Source organism: Myodes glareolus, chromosome 11 (assembly GCF_982192425.1).
Source record: "Myodes glareolus chromosome 11, mMyoGla1.1, whole genome shotgun sequence".
Lineage (NCBI taxonomy): Eukaryota > Metazoa > Chordata > Mammalia > Rodentia > Cricetidae > Myodes > Myodes glareolus.
In genome coordinates this window covers 10,522,169-10,542,958 of record NC_142036.1, presented here as the reverse complement: position 1 = coordinate 10,542,958, position 20,790 = coordinate 10,522,169, and the positions used below count along the sequence as shown (strand labels likewise).

The 20,790-nt window shown below is 39.1% G+C and overlaps 1 pseudogene and 1 gene segment (V, D, J or C); both read right to left on the bottom strand.

The window, feature by feature from the left end:
* Positions 1–393: 393 nt before the first annotated feature.
* On the bottom strand, positions 394–1,010 carry LOC148120377 (immunoglobulin heavy variable 3-7-like). The segment is given in 2 exon segments: positions 394–794; positions 894–1,010. Coding segments are annotated over 2 exon segments (426 nt in total).
* Positions 1,011–17,737: 16,727 nt separating this feature from the next.
* Positions 17,738–20,578, bottom strand: LOC148120376 (immunoglobulin heavy variable 3-74 pseudogene; annotated as a pseudogene). Its single transcript, XR_015739295.1, has 3 exons — positions 20,471–20,578; positions 20,061–20,370; positions 17,738–17,849 (listed from the first exon to the last, which is right to left on the bottom strand). The product of XR_015739295.1 is annotated as an immunoglobulin heavy variable 3-74 pseudogene (transcript).
* Between the last annotated feature and the right edge of the window lie 212 nt (positions 20,579–20,790).

Genomic DNA, 20,790 nt, shown 5'->3' with positions numbered 1-20,790 from the left:
ATAGAGAAATACATCATATGTAATCATGTGCAGAGCGGGGAGGAGAGAGGGAGGGAGGGAGGGAGGGAGGGAGGGAGGGAGGGAGGGAGGGAGGGAGGGAGGGAGGGAGGGAGGGAGACAGGGAGGGAGGGAGGGAGGGAGGGAGGAAGGGGACAGAAAGGTGCCAGAAGGAGGGAGGGAGGGAGAGCAAAAGAAAGAGAGAGTAAAGAGGCAGAGGGCAAAAACAGTAAGATAAACAAACAGAAAAGAATGTCACAATGGAAAATAGTTATTGAATAAAACTGAGAACACTTCAAGGATTACTGTAGAGAGAATGTTAGAATGTGATATGGAGATGCAACCCAGACACAGAGGAGTCCATCCCTTTATGCCTCTCTGAACAGGCTCCTCTGTGGCACAGTGCTCCGTGTGCTCTCAGCGCCCCCTGCTGGTCCTGATCACCTTGCATGGAGGTTTGTGTCTGAGCTCACAGTAGCTTTCACTCACTGTGTCACTTGCACAGTAATACATGGCTGTGTCCTCAGACTTCAAACTTCCCATTTCCAGGTATAGGCTGTTCTTGGCATTGTCTCTGGAGATGGTGAATCGGCCCTTCACAGCGTCGGCGTAGTGGATGTTATTACTATCATAAATAGATGCGACCCACTCCAGGCCCTTCCCTGGAGGCTGACGGACCCAGTTCATCCAGTAGCCACTAATGGTGAATCCAGAGGCCACACAGGAGAGTTTCAGGGACTTTCCAGGTTGCACCAATCCTCCTCCTGACTCCATAAGCTGAACCTCACTCTGGACACCTGCAAACAGAGATTCCTCATTAGACAACTCTCACAGAATCCAATTTTCTTCTTCCTCATGTACACAAATGCACACAGCATCTGGTCTCCATAAATTACCTTTTAAAACAATGGCAAGGAAAAGCCAACTGAGTCCCAAGTCCATGGTGAATGTTCTCTGACAAGTGATGATCAGTGAATGGGAGGACCAGGGAACTCAGCTCTGGGCTCCTCTGTCCGAGCTGCAGAGTCAGGGCAGTGCTGGTTTTCATTGGCACAGAGAATCCTCATTTGCATGTCTTCCTGCTCTAATTACTCTAGAGATGGAGCCTTGAGGGAAGGCAGTGCTCATAACAGATATAAGGCATCAAAATGAATGATGACAGTTATAGAAATTGAAATAAAATTGTAGTTTTGGATTAAAAATTTTCTTATGAAGAATTCACAGTACTCTAGTTAGTTCCTTTATGTGCATGTGCACAGAACATGTGGATATTTGTTATCAGGTCTCCTTAGTACATATATGAAATTAAATACATATAAATTAAACAAACACAAATGTTTCTACACAGGAACTCAGTTTTTCCTACGTTCTTTGCTGTAAATGGATTCTCCCTGATGTGGCTCTTTGACATGGTCACAACATTCAGATGCTGTTAGAATAACTCAGTCTCTGTTGCAAGAACATTTGGGAATTTTCTAAATTTTACTTATTTTTGAGACCACTCTGTCCCCATATTATAGGAGAATAGAAGTGAGATATCCCTTGTCACTCTTTCTCTCCACTGCTTTGACTTGCTAAGGAGACCTATGTCCATTAGCATCAAGTGCACTTTTTTCCATTCTCTCTTTGATTCCTTTAAACTCCCCACTCCACTGTTATCTTCTGTCATCACTACTCCAGGCAACTCATGACTGTCTTTATTTTGTGTTAGAATAGTTTTCATTTACCTAAAAATATAATTTTCAAAACCAGAATTTTGATTAAGTTTTAGGAAATACTTATTGTTATCTAAGCAGTTGCCTGATTTCCCTCCTACTCATCTACTTTCCATCGTCAGTGCCAGTGTTTGCTTTAACAGCACCAACATTACCCTGTGCTTCATTCTCCTTGCCCCTCACTTAAGATGTCTTCCCTTCCTAGAGTTCCCATTCTCCTAACCAGGTCTACAAAACAGATGCTGGAACACCTGACACAAAGAATGTAGGTTCTGAATATCACAGCAACAGGCAGTCTTCACCCTTCTCAATATTAGTTATATTTTATGACATAACTGTTTCCGGTTCCAAGTACATTCTTTGAAGACCCAGAGAACACTGAGGAGAGGAGGTGGAAAGAACACTTAAGAGGCTGAGCATAAAGAAGAGTGCTGTTTACTGCTGGATTCTGGATTTGACATGGCTCTCACTTTCAGGAACTCATAATGGCAGTTGTTTTCTGTGTAAGCATAACTAAGACTTAGTCACTCAAAACCATTGTGTTAATTATTTCCAGGCCTTCCCTCTTACTGATGATCTGTTGGATATAAATCCTTTCTTGAAAACTGAGACACTTTCTTTTTTATAATGTGATTCTTGGTAGGTTTCTTATACTGCAGTGCCTGCCTATACATCCATGCACACATGGGCAGCATTAACTAGATTTAAAGGTGTCAATAAGTTGCGAAAGGCATATGTTGGGGATTATATGGAGGGGAGCAGAAGGAAAAATAGAGTATAAATGTGATTATATTTCATTGTATATATTTAGGGTGTACAATTTCTCAAAATGGAGGAAAAATAGTAACTATTGAATGGCTGAGTTGTTTAAAAAATAAATCCCCAAAGAAAATTCTTAAGGAAGATACTACTAAATATGGAAGAAATGGGCTGGTAAGGCAACATTTAGAAAAAGAAATGGTGATGAATGTTTATCCACACTTTATTTCAAACTACATTGAAGTACCTTGATAATAAAGCCAGTATGGCAACAGCTCAAATGCTGACATATGGGGTCTGTGAAAGAAGCAACAGACCTGAGGTGGTTGATGGTGCTTGTTGAGGTTCCCAGAGAGCAGTAAGGATTTGCAAGGTCAATACAGAATTCTCTTAGGCATACATGGGTCATCTGTCAGGTAGAGAGCATGACACTGGGCAATTTGAGTTAGGAGTAGGAGCAGTATTGACTAAGCAGCCCAAGACAGTTGTATATCAGTTAAAACACAATTCATCAGCAGTTCTTGAGGATCCCCTCAGTTTAAAGACAGTGGGAGACAACTATGTTACCTAACATAGATTTCCCATCTTTTAGAAACAGGCATTTTGACCAGGAAGCCTGGAGAAAAACAATCCATGGGTTCAGAAAGCACAGAGACCAAGAGTGTCTGCTAACATTAAAAAAATTCCATGAACATTTTTCTAAGGGAAAAATGCCAGGGAAACTTATCTAAAAAGGATAACTAGTGTCAGTGTGAATTTCCCAAATTAGCGAATATAATCATATGAGGGGGATATTGACAGAAAATTTAGAGAAGCAATAAATACTTTATTATCTTATAGTATAGTGATTTCATGGGTGTTTACTCACCTGAAAACTCTTCACAATGTACTTGTATGAAGAGATTATTATATGCTCACAATTCCTCAATAATTTTTTTGAAATATCTGAGTAATGTAAATTTGAAGTGGAACATGCCAGATGAAGGGGAATGCACAAAATGAAGTAATCCCACACTATCTACAAATAGCATATAATAAGGGGTTCTTTAATTAAAGGGGAACTCAGAGATCAAAGGGGATTCAAGAGTTGAGAGGGACCTCAACTGGATTTTTTGACTGAAAGAAGAAACCTCACATTTTAAAATTAAAGCAAGAGTTCATGCAGCATAGTCTATAACTTCAATACTTCTGAATTGAGCCCCAATGGTCTTGGAACTCCTGTTAGTCCTTTGCATCCACTCCTGCTTCCAAGCTTCTCTGCAGAGGGGCTTTCTGCATATCACACTAAATTTCCCTCACTGTCTGTCAGTCACAGTAATACATGTCTGTGTCCTCAGTTTGCAGAGTGTTGCATTTTAAGAAAACTTGTCTCTTTGGGGTGTCCCTGCTGATGGTGACTCAGGATTTGAGATCTGAGTTATATTTTCACAGATAGAGCGATGCACAGGAAGATGTAGGAGGTGACTTTGACTGTGGCCATCATTTTTGAGTTGATGGAGTAGTAGGATGCTCTCAATTCTGAGACCATGATGAAGAGCAAATGTCAACTCCTCAACTCTCTGAGCCAGTGAGTTGCCAGTCCATCTTCTGGCTTTTGTGTCTTTACTGGTAAATGCAACATTAGATATTTAGTTACAAACAACATTTTGTGGAAGTGGCGGGCTTGGAACTGATTGGCTCAGACGTGGGCTGCCTAATAACCATGGAGTCACTATTACTTTCTGAAACAGCACCAGTTACAGCTGCAGTCACTGTGAAGGTGTTAAAGAACAAGTTTTTATTTTATATATACATGCAAGAAAAGAAGATGATAAAATTAAAGTAAACATGGCAAAAATTAACAGTTCCAAATATATCTTAGATGACAAATCAAGAATCATTAAAATCATCTGAACTTAAAACATGCAGAAGCTTCCTTGATGAAAAAAGTGAGGGGAAAGAGTTACAAAATCTATAACCACAAAATTTTATCACTTACATGTTTAATATAAACAGAATGTATTTTAGCAGTGAATATCCAAACATTATATTTCAATTTTTCTGGATAATTTTGTCTCATGTGAATAAACAGGAAAGTCTCTAAACTGTCTAAGAATCAGGAAAACATAAAAACTGCCTAACCTTGACCAAATTGCAGCCCAATATTTACAGCACGGTCTTCTCTAAAAAAGCCGTCAAAAGTACCCAGTGTCCACATCCTGCAATTCATTCTGAATACAAGTGTTTCTGTGCATTATGACAAATTCTAGGGCTTCTTGTCAGAGTGCCCCAGGTTGTGGACAGTAGATGGGGATTTTAGGATTTCTCATTGATAAGTGTCAGCAAAGAGATTCAGAGATGTTATTTTTGTTGCCCAGACATATGGAGCAGTTGGAGGTTGTCTTGCAGATGGACAATAGTAATACGAATTTTTTTTTATATCCCACGTATATGTTAAATTTATTTAAGCTTTGTGCTTATTTTCAATACTGTGAAATACAAAAAGGTATTGTATAAGAGAGATTATGTATGCCTGAAGACAGAAGATGAATGTGAGAGCCTGGAGAAAACTAATCCACTAGAATGGAGAACACAGTGACTAGGAGAGTCGGCTTCAATTAGAAAAAAATCAGTCAATGTCGGTCCAAGTGTCACAAAGACAAGTGGCCATTGAGCAATGCAGGGAACACATCAAGTGAGCATAACTGTTGTAAATAAAAATTACCCATGTTCACTAAAATAATTATATGAGGTAATCATGAAAGGGGCTTCAAGGGAACAATGAATATTTTTTCCTGTCTTACAGTATAATATTTTCTTAGGTGTTTTACTCACATGAAAATTTTGAAGGGTGCTGATATTTGAATGCCCAAATTATTATATGGCCACATTAAATCAATAAACTAATTTACAGAAATATAACCAATATAACTGCTGTGCCCACTTTTATTTATGGACAATTGCCATACTGAAAACAATTAAGTGAAATTTTAGGGATGTGATAACGAAAATCACAATTAATTGTGGGCATGTGTTCTTGTACATAAAATTTTTGTGTTTTGCCCAAACTCCTTTACAATAACATAACAGAACCATGTTCCCTTTTAAAAGGCACAGGGTCTATTTCTCTCCATCCTCATAGCACTGGGATTTCTTTCTTTCCTTTAGTAAATGGGTCTTGAATTATTGGATACAGGCAACGTATCCTTTTGGCTTTAATTTTCATTTTTATGTTGATCAAAGTTACTTGTTCTATGCAACCTACTCTGCCCACATGCATTGGTCAAGATGAAAGAACCAAAGGAGAGGATGGCGTGCAGGAAAATGTCTGTCCATGAGGGCATTAGAGCTATGTGCTACTCTTTGACTCAAAATTCAGACAAGTGATAGAAATGAGTTATATTTGAGAAAAAAGCTGAGACTGATCTTTTGGATGAGACAAAAAGTTTAGGAGATAAAGGTTTTAACCTTTTACAAGGAGTAGTGGTATTTCAAAAACAATATTCATTAATCCACATGAGGAATACTTTTTGAAATTTTCTATATGTATCAAAGCTTCATATAAACTATGGAGCACACACATTTGGTTAACTCTCAAGAGTGGATTAGAAAATGAAATATTTTGTTTTTAATTACGTGTGTATGTTTCTGTGTGAGTAGTGTAGTGTCCATTGAGACAAATAGAGACCATGGGTTCTCCAGGCTTACAGGTAGGTATGACTTAACTATTGTGGATGACAGAAATTGAAACTGTTTCCCTGAAAGAACAGTATGCTCTCTAAACCTCTGAGCTGCTTCCCAAATGTGCAGATGAGCAGTGGCAACCTTCCATTTTAAGTTTGCTGCAGCCCAGTTCTCAACAGTGGAAATATCAAACCAATCTTCATGAGCATGGAGGGCCTTGTATCAGTAAGAGCCAGACATCAAGAGGACAAGATGACCACTTACCCTATGCAACCTAAGAAGCTCATCTTAGGAAAAGTAAAATTAGAGAAGTCTGATCATGGTTTGGACAGTGTAGAGTGAGACTATTAACCAGTTAGTTGGGAAGGATATTCCCAAATAATGGATTATATGGAAGTTGACCAAAGTTAATAAGAACACATCCTGTTTTCATAATAGGAGAAAGTCAGTTTTAAAGTTAGACAGACCCCCAAACAATAACTATTTGTTTAGCCTGAGGAACCACTGCTTATTGGTCTGATGGGAAAGTTAATTTTTACCAAAATGCAAATGCATGAAATAGGATCTGTCAAAAGCAATGATCAATTCAATCCTTTTATGGAACCTTCTTGGTGTAGAAGAAAATTATGGGTATTTCAGTTTGCAGTGTGTTGTGAGAAAATGACTTTAAATTAGGGAAGCTGTGGTTTCTCTATCACAGGTACAAAAACAAAGAGAACAAATTACAGATCTTTTAAAGTTCTCTAGCTTATAACTTAACCTAACATCCACCAAGTGTGATGACTGCTCACTCCTTTAAAATATCTGCATGTATAAGAAAAGGTGTGAATATGTATGTATATATGTGTGTATGTAAAACATATAAAGTTTTATGTCATTATATCTAATAACAAGAAGGAGATTGTTAGCTTACAGGGCTTCTGGGAAAAGCTGTTTGTTACATTATTTGAACAAATAAAAAGTTTATTAGACTATGAGAGTGAAGAGACGCCTCTAGAGAATGTTTTTTCTTATTTGTGTTAGGAAGAGTAAAACACGGATTCCAATATTAAAACATATTCTCATGCAGCATAGTCTAGAACTTCTTATCTTACTATGCAACCACATACTGGTCTTGTGAGACCCTGCTTGTCCCCATCGCCCCCTGCTGGTCGTGAATGTCTCCATCTGTAGGTTTTTGTGCAGGCTCACACTGGAGTTCACTCACTGTGTCTATGGCACAGTAATACATGGCTGTGTCCTCAGTTTGCAGACTGTTCAATTTTAAGAAAACTTGGTTCTTGGAGGTGTCCCTGGTGATGGTGATTCGGGACTGGAGAGCTGAATTATAACTTGTGCTTCCATCACCCCATATACCTCCCATCCACTGCAAACTCTTTCCTGGAGGTTGGCGGATCCAGTGTACAACACTGCTCGTTAGTGAGACCCCAGAGACAGTGCAGGTGAGCGACAGACTCTCCGATGATTGTACTAGACCAGGTCCTGACTCCTTCAGCTGTATTTGGGACAGGGCACCTAGGGACAGGCAACATCACCATCAGTCATTTAACCCATAGATGAAAAACCTGAGTCCCTTTCCTGAATCCCTGATGCACTTACAGCTTGGAAATGTCACCAGGCAGAGGAGCAGCACCAGGAGAGCCATGCTGTGTTGGAGGCTCTAGTCAGAAGAAGATGGGGCCTCTCAGCTTGACCATGAATTTCATCCTGAGCTTGAGGACTGCTTTGCATTGGGGGAGGTTCCGGAGAGCATAAAAGGAAGCACAGGCAATGACTCAAATATCTCCTCCAGGAAACTGAGATTTGCTTTGTGAGTCTTAGAGGTACTCAATATTCAACATCAGCAGTATTGCTGTGGTGCTGTCTGGATATCCAATTCCAAAGAAAGAGGAAATAATTTTTTCTTTTTCTTTTTTTCTTTTTTTATTATTATTAATTTATTTATTTGTTCATAAAAATTTCCACATCCCTCACTCCTCCCCATACCCTCCCATTTCCCCCACTCCCTATCCTCCTCCCCCCCAACTCCCTACCCTCCTTCCTCTGCAGTCCTAAGAGCAGTCAGGGTTTCCTGCCCTGTGGGAAGTTCAAGTTCCTCCCCTCTCCCTCCAGGTCTAGGAAGGTGAGCATCCAAACAGACTAGGATCCCAGAAAGCTAGTACATGCAGACAAAACAAGACCCAGTACCATTGACAATGGCTTCTCAGTCAGCCCCCATGTCAGTCACATTTAGAGACTCCGGTTTGATCACATGCTCGTTCAGTCCCAGTCCAGCTGGCCTTGGTGAGATCTCATTCGATTAGTCCCCTTGTTTCCTTGGGTGAACGCACCCCACACGGTTCTGATTTCCTTTTTCATGATCTCTCTCCTTCCGCTCCTCATTTGGACCTTGGGGGGTCAGTCCAGTGCTCCAATGTGGGTCTCCGTCTCTATCTCCATCTATCGTCAGATGAAGGTTCCCTCTAGTCCTGCCTTTCTTGATCACATTCTCCCTCCTTCTGCTTCTCATTTGGACCTAGGGAGTTAAGTCCAGTGTTCCAATGTGTGTCTCTGTCTCTATCTTCATCCATTGCCTGATAAAGGATCTATGGTGATATACAAAATATTCATCAGTATGGTTATGGACCAGGGCCAGTTCAGGTACGCTCTTCTCCGCTGCCCAGGGAACAATCTGGGGACCTCTCCTTGGACCTGGGAACCCCTACAGAATCAAGACTCTTGCAAACCCTAAAATGGCTCCCTTAGTTGAGATATATACATCCCTAGTCCCATAGCCATCCTTCCTCCCCCTCCCATTCCCCCAAGCCATCCCCAATCCTCCCCCTCTCCCTTCTCTCTAACCATCTCCCCTTACTTCCACCCCCCCACCACACACCCCCTGCACCCAAGTTTGCCTGGAAATCTTGTCTACTTCAATATCCAAGAGGATAACTATTAGATTTTCTTCAGGTTCAACTTCTTATTTAGCTTCTCTAGGATCACGAATTATAGGCTCAAAGACCTTTAACTATGGCTAGAATCCACTAATGATTGAGTACATACCATATTCCTCTTTTTGGGTCTGGGTTACCTCACTCAGTAAAGTGTTTACTATTTCCATCCATTTGCATGCAAAATTCAAGATGTCATTGTTTTTTACCGCTGAGTAATACTCTAATGTGTATATGTTCCACACCTTTTTTAACCATTCTTCTATTGAGGGGCACCTAGGTTGTTTCCAGGTTCTGGCTATTACAAATAGTGCTGCTATAAACATAGTTGAACAAATGCTTTTGTAGTATAATAGGGCATCTCTTGGGTATATTCCCAAGAGTGGAATTGCTGGGTCTTGAGGGAGGTTGACTCCCAGTTTCCTGAGAAATGCCACACTGATTTCCACAGTGGCGGCACAAGTTTGCATTCCCACCAACAATGAATGAGTGTTCCCCTCACTCCCCATCCTCTCCAGCATAGGCTATCATTGGTGTTTTTGACTTTAGCTAATAGGACCTGTGTAAAATGGTATCTCATAGTTGTTTTGATTTGTATTTCCCTGATCTCTAAGGAGGTTGAGCATGACCTTAAGTGTCTTTTGGCCATTCGAAGTTCTTCTGTTGAGAATTCTCGGTTCAGATCAGTACCCCAATTTTTAATTGGGTTAATTAGAGTTTTAGTGTCTAGTTTCTTTGTATATATTGGAGATCAGACCTTTGTCTGATGAGGGGTTGGTGAAGATCTTCTACCAGTCAGAAGGTAACCTTTTTGTCTTAAAGACAGTGTCCTTTGCTTTACAGAAGATTCTCAGTTTCAAGAAGTCCCATTTATTCATTGATTCTCTTATTGTCTGTGCTACAGGGGTTCTACCTAAGAATTGATCTCCTGTGCCTATGTATTGAAGACTATTTCCCACTTTCTCTTTTATCAGGTTCAAAGTGGTCAGATTAATGTTGATGGATTTAATCCATTTGGACTTGAGTTTTTGTGCATGGTAATAGATATGGATCTACTTTCATTCTTCTACAGGTTGACATCCAATTATGCCCACATCATTTGTTAAAGATGCTTTCCTTCTTCTATTGCATACCTTTAGCTCCCTTGTCGAATATGAGGTGTTCATAGGTTTGTGGGTTAATATATGGGTCTTCTATTTGATTCCACAGGTCAAATTCTCTGTTCTTATGCCAATACCAAGGTGATTTCAATACTGTAGCTCTGTAATAGAGCTTGAAGTCAGGGATGGTTATAACTCCAGAAGTTCCTTTATTGTATAAGATTGTTTTGGCTATCCTAGGTTTTTTGTTTTTCTTTATAAACTTGATTATTTTTCTCTCAAGGTCTGTGAAAAAGTTTGATGGGATATTGATGGGGATTGCATTGAATCTATAGATTGCTTTTGGTAGATTTGGCATTTTAACTATGTTGATTCTCCCAATCCAAGAGCAAGGGAGATCTTTCCATTTTCTGGTATCCTCTTTAATTTCTTTCTTCAAAGACTTAAAGTTCTTGACAAATAGGTCTTTCACTTCCTTAGTTAGAGTTATCCCAAAATATTTTATGCTATTTGTGGCTATCGTGAAAGGAGAAGTTTCTCTGATTTCCCTCTCTACTTCTTTATCATTTGTGTATAGGAGGGCAACTGATTTTTTTGGATTTGATCTTGTACCCTGCCACATTACTAAAGGTGTTTATAAGTTATAGAAGTTCTTTGGAAGAGTTTTTGGGGTCGCTTATGTACACTAACACATCATCTGCAAATAACGAGAGTCTAACTTCTTCCTTTCCAATTCGAATCCCCTTGATCCCCGTATGTTGTCTTATTGCTATTGCTAGAACTTCAAGCACTATATTGAAGAGATATGGGGAGAGTGGACAGCTTTGTCGTGTTCCTGATTTCAATGGAATGGCTTTGAGTTTCTCTCAATTTAGTTTGATGTTAGCTGTCGGCTTGCTGTAAATAGCTTTTCTTATATTTAGGTATGATCCTTGTATCGCCAATCTCTTCAACACCTTATCATAAAGGGATGCTGAATTTTGTCAAATGCTTTTTCAGAATCTAATGAAATGATTATATGTTTTTTCTTTCAGTTTATTTATATGATGGATTACATTGATATATTTGTGTATGTTGAACAAGCCCTGCATCTCTGGGATGAAGCCTACATGATCATAATGGATAATTGTTCTAATGTGTTCTTGGATTCAGTTTGCCAGGATTTTTTAGAGAATTTTTGCATCGATGTTCATGAGTGAGATTGTCCTGCAATTCTCTTTCCTGGCTTTGTCTTTATGCAGTTTTGCTATCAGGGTAACTGTAGCTTCATAAAAAGAATTTGGCAATGACTCTTCTGTTTCTATATTGTGAAATACCTTAAGAAGTATAGGTATTAGCTCTTCTTGGAAGTTCTGGTAGAATTGTGCATTAAAACCATCTGGTCCTGGCCTTTTTTTTTGGTCAGGAGATTTTTGATAACAGCTTCTAATTCTTCATGACTAACAGGTCTGTTTAGATTGTTCACTTGGTCTTGATTTAACTTTGGCAAATGGTACTTATCTAAAAGCAAGTCCATTTCTTGTACAATTTCCTACTTTGTGGCATATAAACTTTCGTAGTAAGATCTAATGATTCTCTGAATTTCCTCTGTGTCTATTGTTATGTCCCCCTTTTCATTTCTAATTTTATTAATTTTAGTGTTCTCTCTCTGCCGTTTGATTAGTTTGGCAAGGAGTTTGTCAATCTTCTTGATTTTCTCCAGGCACCAACTTTTTGTTTCATTGATTCTTTGGATTATTTTCTATGTTTCTACTTTGTTGATTTCAGCCCTCAGTCTGATTATTTCCAGTCTTCTATTCCTCCTGCGTGAATCTGCTTCTTTTTTTTTCTAGAGGTTGCAGGTGTGCTGTTAAGTCTCCAATGTGTGCTTTCTCCATTTTCTTTATTTGGGCACTTAGTGCTATGAACTTTACTCTTAGCACTGCTTTTATAGCATCCCATAGGTTTGAATATGTTGTGTCTTTATTTTCATTGATTTCAAGGAAGATTTTAATTTCTTTCTTTATTTCTTCCTTGACCCAGGGGTGATTCAGTAGTTGACTGTTCAGCTTCCATGAGTTTGTAGGCTTTCTGGTGTTAGAATTGTTATTGAATTCTAATTTCATTACACGGTGATCTGACAAGACACAGGTGGTTACTAATATGTTTGGTATCTGTGGAAGTTTGCTTTGTTACTGAGTATTTGGTCAATTTTTGAGAAGGTTCCATGAGCTACAGAGAAGAAGGTATATTCTTTCCTATTTGGGTGGAATGTTCTATAGATGTCTGTTAAGTCCATTTGATTCATTACCTCTAGTAATTCTCTTATTTCTCTGTTAGGTTTCTGTCTTATTGACCTGTCTATTGGTGAGAGAGGTGTGTTGAAGTCTCCTACTATTAGTGTGTGTGGTTTGATGACTGCCTTGAGTTCTGAAAGTTTTTCTTTTACATAAGTGGGTGCTATTATATTAGGGGCATAGATATTTAGGATTGAGACTTCCCCCTGATGAATTGGTCCTGTTATGAGTATAAAATGTCCGTCACCATCTCTTCGGATTGATTTTAGTTTGAAGTTAATTTTGCTGGAAATTAAAATGGCCACACCCACTTGTTTCTTAGGTCTGTTTGCTTGAAAAATATTTTCCCAACCCTTTACTCTGAGTAGATGTCTGTCTTTGTGGTTGAGGTGTGTTTCTTGTAAACAGCAGAATGTTGAATCCTGTTTTCGTATCCAATCTCTTAGTCTGTGCCTTTTTATAGGTGAGTTGAGTCCATTAATATTGAGTGATATTAATGATCAGTGGTTGTTGCCTCCGGTCATTATTTTTTTTATTATTTTATTTATTTTTTTGTGTGTAGTAGAGTTTGTGTGTTTCCCTTCTTTGAGTTGTAGTTGTGAAGGGTCGCTAGATGTCTGAGTTATTGTAGGCAGTGTTGACAATGTTGGGTTCCTTGGGTTGCTATTTTCCTCTATTACTTTCTGTAAGGCTGGATTTGTGGCTACGAATTGTTTAAATTTGTTTTTATCCTGGAATATTTTGTTTTCTCCATTGATAATGAATGATATCTTGGCTGGGTATAGTAGTCTGGGTTTGAATACATGGTCTCTTAGTTTCTGCAGTCCCTCTATCCAGGACCTTCTGGCTTTCATGGTTTCCATAGAGAAGTCTGGTGTAAGTCTGATAGGTTTACCATTATAAGTTACTTGACCTTTTTCCTTTGCAGCTCTTAATATTCTTTCTTTAATCTGTACGTTTTGGGTTTTGATTATTATATTGTGAGGGGATGGGTTTTTTTGATTCAGTCTATTCAGTGTTCTGTGTGCTTCTTGAACCTTCATAGGAATATTGTTCTTTAGATTGGGAAAGTTTTCTTCTATAATTTTGTTGAATATATTTTCTGGGCCTTTGATCTGCATTTGTTCTACTTCTTCAATCCCTATTATTCTCAGATGTGGTTCTTTTATTGTGTCCCATATTTCTTGAATATTTTGTGATGAGAATTTGTTGGATTTGCCATTTTCTTTGATCAGAGCGTTTATTTTCTCTATGATGTCTTCAGAATCCGAGATTCTTTCTTCCATCTCTTGTATTCTATTGGTTATGCTTGATTCTGTAGTCTCTGTTCGTTTACCTGGATTTTCCATATCCAGCTGGTCCTTGGTTTGTTTTTTTTTTCATTGCCTCCATTTCAGTTTTCAATTCTTGAACTGTTTCCATTGCCTGTTTGATTGTTTTTTCTTGGTTTCCCAAGGTATCCTTCATGGATTTACTCATTTCTTCAAACTTTTTGTTATAGTTTTCATCCAATTCTTTAAGGGAGTTATTCATATCATGTTTAAGGGACTCTATTGCTTTCATAATGGCACTTTTTTTCCACTTCTTCTGGATTAAGGTGTTCAAGTTCTTCTATTGTAGGTTTGTTGGGATCTGATGTTTTCATGTTGTGTTTCAGATTGTTGGAGGAGTTCTTGCCTTGGCGTCTGCCCATCTCTTCCTTCAAATGCTCTCTATTGGATCTTCTGATATCGGGTTAGCTTCCCTTGTTGGGCAGGGACTTCACTGACAGAAGGCCTACATTTCCTCAGGCAGGCTATTGAAACACAGGTACTGCCTCCTGCCAGGTTGTGCTTACTGCCCAGGACCAGCTTGCAAGGCTGCTGAGCTGGGGAAATTTTATGGCCCTAGGGGGAAAGGAGGGATGGAGGTACGTGTACCTGGATGAAAGCTGGGATGGGCGGTGAGAGAGCTTAGCAGGGTGGAGCCACCACTGCAGGGTGACCAGGAGTCAAGGGGTTCAGGGAAAGTCTGAATTCCTCCTTGCCCAGTCTGCCGCGGGCCAGGAGCAAACTCACCCCTCTGATATATGTCCGCCAGTCGCTCAGTGCCCCTTACTGTCCAGGAATGTCACTGATCTGGCACAGGGCCCACCTGTCCTTAGGCAGGGTATTGAAACACAGGCTCAGTCTGCTTTTCTCCTTGCATTTTTATATCTCACTTTCTCTGTCCTCAGGTTGTAGCACATAAGAGCCCAGGTTCTATGATTATAGCATTGGTAAGAGAGGAGAAAGCCAGCAGTTCATAACACCCCGTGAAATAAAGTTGCATGCAACTAGGATTGAGGGTTATGTGATCTGAAGAATTAAAAAGACATAGTGATAACAAGACATGGAAGGAGGGCATGCTTGCACAGTCAGAACTGTTTGCCTTGTGGTGAGCATAACCATAGAGGACAAGGCACTTTCCTACGATCTTCACATGCCTTGGTAATGTAAATCACCAACCTGCCCTGTCAGATCCTGGAGAATATCCACCATTTCCTATGTATTGGAACCCCACATTTTATTTCCCTCATTTTTTGTGCATAATCTGTTTACTGTGAGTGGTAGTGTTGGGGCTCGAACATAAGATAGATGAGACAATCATCCTTGCAAATACTGACTGAAAAACAACACTATGAGTGTTGTGTTCTTCTTATTCATGGTATTCTGGAGGTTAAAAGAATATTTCTCAGAAATGTTTACTATGTCTAATCTTGGGTTTGCCTGAAAAATAACCACATATTTTCATTGTGGTTACAAAAATTGGGAAAGGATATCACAGATACATTTCTGATAATACATTTGAGAACTTTTTTTGATGACTTATTCAGGTATTTTTGACTTTGGTTACTGAAGAGATAGTCTTTATCTGTATTCCGTCCTCTCTTGCTCCCTGGGTTATTTTTTTCTGTGATTCTGCCTAGAAGGAAGTTACTAAGCAAAAGTTGCTTGCAAAGGGAATGAGTTCATGGTTAAATTAAACATTATTTATAATTATCTTCTATTTGAGAGGTGTATCCTTCTTCTTAAGTGTTTCATCATTCATTTTTTCCTATGTGGTGGACAAATGGCAGTCACTTAATGGGCCACATTATAATGACAATATCATGCTGTCCATTTGTGTTGTAGTTAGAATTCTGTCAATAAAATACAAAACATAGTCATTAGGGAACAAAGAACCCCTTTTAGGAAACATGCCTTCATCATTTCAGTCTGCATGCAAGACTTTTCTTGTTTAATGGCTGATATGAGAGGGCTCCAGGCTGATGTTGAAGATGCCATCCATGAGAAGGTGTTCCTGGTTTGTATAAGAAAGCAGTCTGAACAACCATGGAGAGCAAGTTGGTAAACAAAGTTACTGGTTTCTGATTCCATTCCCACCTTCAGGTTTGTACCTTGATTTAATGTCCTGACTTTCCTCATGATACATTTTGAGAATTAAGATGACAAAAACCCTTTCATTCACATGTTGGTTTTGCTCATAGTGTTGATCACATTAATAGATCACAATGTAGGACAATGGAAAATTCTTCTCATGAAAATAGGAAAGTAAGGGACATGACAGGCTGATCAACTAGAAACACAGCCACACACAGAGTCTCCCTTCCAGATGCTGCCACACATTCCAACACACACAAACAGAGGCACATACAAGGAAAATGATGAAAGTCCCACTTCCATATTCAGTCACATACCCATCCAACATACCCACAATCAGAAGCACCCTTCAATATACAGATAGAATGGATGACTTACTTCTAATTTGACAGGGTAATCTTGGTGGTCTGGACTTTCTATATAGATCAAGCTATGACAGACATTTTTGCTTCTCTCTCCCCATTGAATGGATTAAGGCTATGTTTCACCATGCCTAACCAACAACTGCAGTGTAGTCAATATTCAATGAATTTATTTCCTTAAAAAATTTCAACACAATATATCCTGATAATTATTTTCTTTTGCAGATCCTGCCTATTCCCCCAATTCCAGAATTCCATAAAAAGTCAGAGTTTTAAGGGTCATTTATGAGGACATATAAAGGTTTGGATGTGAGGCATTCATTTCCATATAGACAGTTAATTGTTTAAAAATTCATAATTGGCAATATGTTTTCTCTTTTAAAATTATTATATAACACACTTATTTGCTTTGATGAATGAGTTTGTTTATCACTGTATAGTGATAATATTTATGGCTCAAGAGATGGCTCAGTAGTAAGACACCTAATTTCCAGTATTAGTATCTTAGCTTGATTCACAACATTTAGCTTAGAATCTGGTTGTGTCGGTTTAACATATATTCCCAGCACTGGGGGGCATTGTGACTGGAGGTACTCTAAGTCTTGCAATCCAAAGATTCTGCCTGTTTATTTGTGCTCCAGGATCACTGTGTTATCTTTTCTCAAAAATAAGGTAGAAATCAACTGGTAAACGTACTCAAAATCAACACTAACCTCTAATCACACATGCAAGCTATGTATTATGCATACACAGTATAGCCAATTAACATTTTTAGCAATTTGAACACTGTCCTTACCTGGCATTGGATTCACAGTTTGTAGTTGTTTAGAATGGTACCACGGATGCTGCAGATCTTGGATGAACTGTTTGCTATGGAACCCAAGAGATGAACTCCTGTAGACTTGTTCCTTCTCTGAAACTTCCCAACTGCACTAACTTTGGGAACTTCTATTCATTTTCCACCCATGAGAGTGACACTTTTAAGTCTCTGAAAGTGAGAAATAATATTTCTCTAAGTGCTTAATTCTTATCTTTAAGTGAGCTTGGTTTTTAAACTTAAGATATTTCATATTGGCACAAAGTACTTTATCACAGAGATACAAGCCTAGTTCAACCTTTTAAAACATCAGATCTTTCTACAGAAAATAATTTTTGATGACTGCATTTATTCATTAATAAAATAAACACCAGGAACTGCAAATTATTCTTCCTTAATGCCCAGCACTTATAACTGATTCTGTAAAGGATCAATTTACTGCCGGGTGGTGGTGGTGCACACCTTATATCCCAGCACTCAGGAGGAAGAGGCAGGTTGATCTCTGTAAACTTGAGGCCAGCGTGATGTACAAGAGCTAGTTCCAAGAAAGAATCCAAAGCAGCAGAGAAATCCTATCTCGAATACACAAAAATAAACACAAACAAAAGGATCAATTTTCTTAGCGTAGATTTGAGAATGTTGGGATATTGAGGATAAATCAAACCAAACAAAGAAAATAGAAGGAAGAGAACAAGGAGAAGTATGGAAACTGCACCCTCAGCTGGTGACTTCTATTCTCATTGTGGACTCCATTACCTTTTCAAGACTTCTGCGTAGTTGAACCATAGCATGTGCTGGAATCTCACTACTCTTGTTCAACTCCACACACCTGAATGAAAAGAAAAATAAGAGCAGACTGCACATAAGAGTAAGAGTGTCTGCCACACATCTAAAAGAGGAAGACGGGTCCTGTTGAGCTGTGTTCTCTGCCTCTGGTACTTTGAGAGTCAGTGGGATCTTAAGAAACTGAAATGTCTTCAGAGGCTTACTCATAGTAAGGGAGGCCCTGAGCCTGAGTCAAACCTGAAATCCCAATCTTTCTGCTCACCTGATCTCAGGGCAGGTTTCTGTGGTCAGATGATGTTGCAGTAACCTCTGTAATGTAAGCTGTTTATAGATAATGAGTAAGTATGCATCTCTGAAGAAGCACATAGACACTCAGGCATATACACACAGACAGATATACAACAGAGACAATCCTTCCCACAAACACAAGTACAAGGGCAGATGGATATATGTATATTAACATCATAAGATATTTGAAAATTTTCTTTTTCCACAATTGTCATTCATTCTACTTAAAAACAAACACCATGCTCATTTATAATGCACTGTGATTACATTGATTCATCCCACTACCCTCTCTCTTCTTTCTCTCACTACTTTGATTTTTCAGTCCTCTTCTATAATTATGTCTCTTCTTTTCTATCCTCCTTCCTTTCCTGTTTTTCTACACCAACACTGCTTCTTCTGTCTGCTCTTCCAGAAGTGAGATTTCAGGGTCACATTGCCTTGTGTTATTTTCTGAGGGACACCCTCAATTTCATAATGTCTTAGTAGAACCACATTCCTATTTCAACAGCAAAGGCATCTCTTTCCCTCCATTCTTATATCAAATGATCTCATTCTTTCCTTGCATAAATGGCACTCATATCATTGGTTACAGGCAACTAATTATTTTGGATTTAAGATCCACTTCTGCCGTTGTTAGAAATGTGAGCTTTATGTAACCTCTTCTGCCCACTTTCACCAGTCATGGTTAAACATCTCAATCAAAGGAGGGAGGGCAGAACAATGTGTGTTCATGAGTACATCACCTCTCAACTCTGGGTTCCCGGAGCTATCTGTTAACCTCCGGATTCAAAACTTAGAGTAGTGAGAGAAAGGATATTTTCTTGGAAAGAAAAATTGAACTGTTCTCTTGAATGACAGAAACCATGTTATAAACTTAACAGGGGGTAGTGATGTTTCAAATGCAGTATTTATTATTCAAAATGATAAATATATTTTGAAATATTACCATTTGAATCAAGGTCTAATATAAGCTACACAAGAACTAGACCATTGGGCTAAACCATAGCATTTAATGAGAACTTTTAAAAAAAAATACACTGTTTTAATTAGGGGTATATGTTTCTGTGTGGGTAGTGTAGTGCTCATGGAGATAAACACATATTACAGGGTCCACTAGACTCACATGTGACTCTGAGCTACCTTCATCTTCTAAGATTTACAATCTTCTTTGGCTTCTTCACAAACTGATGCTAGTCACTGAACAGGATCATTTTGTTCTGTATGATGATATGTGTTTTGTTCAGGTAAAAACACATCCTAAATTTCAAAAACAAATATTATGGGAATGTGAAATTCAAATTTTTGCCACACTAGAACTTTTCAGTGGGTTCTGAACACATAACTCAGAATATATAATGAAAAAAGAGAAATGGGTGTGGTAGCCAACCAGATATACCATATAGGGAATGTGGAGACAAAACCATCACTGGGACCAGACTATCCGGTCATTGAATTCCAGGTCCAGTGAGGGAATTTGTCTCAAAACAAGTGGTACAGATTGCTAGAGAAATGCATCATATGTCAGCACACACACACACACACACACACACACACACACACACACACACACACAAACAAACACACAGGGAGAGAAGTAAGAAAGAAAAATTAAGAAAAAGAAAGAGGGAGAAAGAGAAAGAGAGAGAAAGAGAGAGGGGGGAGAAATAGGGAGACTGAGGGAGATAAAGGGAAACAAGGAGAGAAACACTATAATAAATAAACACAACTGGAAACGGATTTTGAATAAACATTTGGACATTCAAGGATTACTACACACTATTCCTGTAGAGAAAATATTTAAGTGAGATATGGAGAGGAAGTGTAGACACAGAGAAGTCCAGTCTTCCATGCTTCTCTGAGCAGGATCTTCTGTGCCCCAGATCTCTAAGTGCTCTCAGCTCCCCCTGCTGGATCCGTGTTTCCCACACAGGTGTTTTTGTCTGAGCTAACAGTAACATTCACTCACTGTGTCTTAGCACAGTAATACATGGCTGTGTCCTCAGACCTCAGACTGCTCTTTTCCAGGTACAGAGTGTTCTTGGCATTGTCTCTGGAGATTGTGAACCGGCCCTTCACAGCGTTGGCATACCTGGTGGTATCACCACCTTGATTAATTTTTGCGACCCATTCCAGCCCCTTCCCTGGAGCCTGGCGGACCCAATTCATCCAGTAGCTACTGAAGGAGAATCCAGAGGCTGCACAGGAGAGTTTCAGGGACTTTCCTGGCTGCACTAATTCTCCGCCAGACTCCAGCAAATGCACCTCACACTGGACACCTGTAAACACGAAGAATTCTGGTTAAAAAACTGATACAGAAGATTTTTTTTCTTTTTCCAGTGTCCACACAACACACACCATCTCATCTTTATGAATTACCTTTTAAAATGAGGACAAAGGAAACCAATATGAGCCCTAAGTCCATGGTGAGTGTCCTGTGTTCAGTGATGAACCCTGACTGGGAGGACTTGAGAATCCAGGGCTTGTCTCCTGTGCCAGCGCTGCAAGGTCAGGGCAGAACTGGATTTTATGGGCACAAAGAAGACTTATTTGCATATCTTCCTGCCATAACAGGATCTGTAGTTGGAACTGGGCAGAAGGCAGTACTCAGAGCAGATATAGACATCATGCACACTTATGATAGTTATAGAAATTGAAGCATTAACGTAACTCTGTGTACACATTTTTCTTGTTAGGAA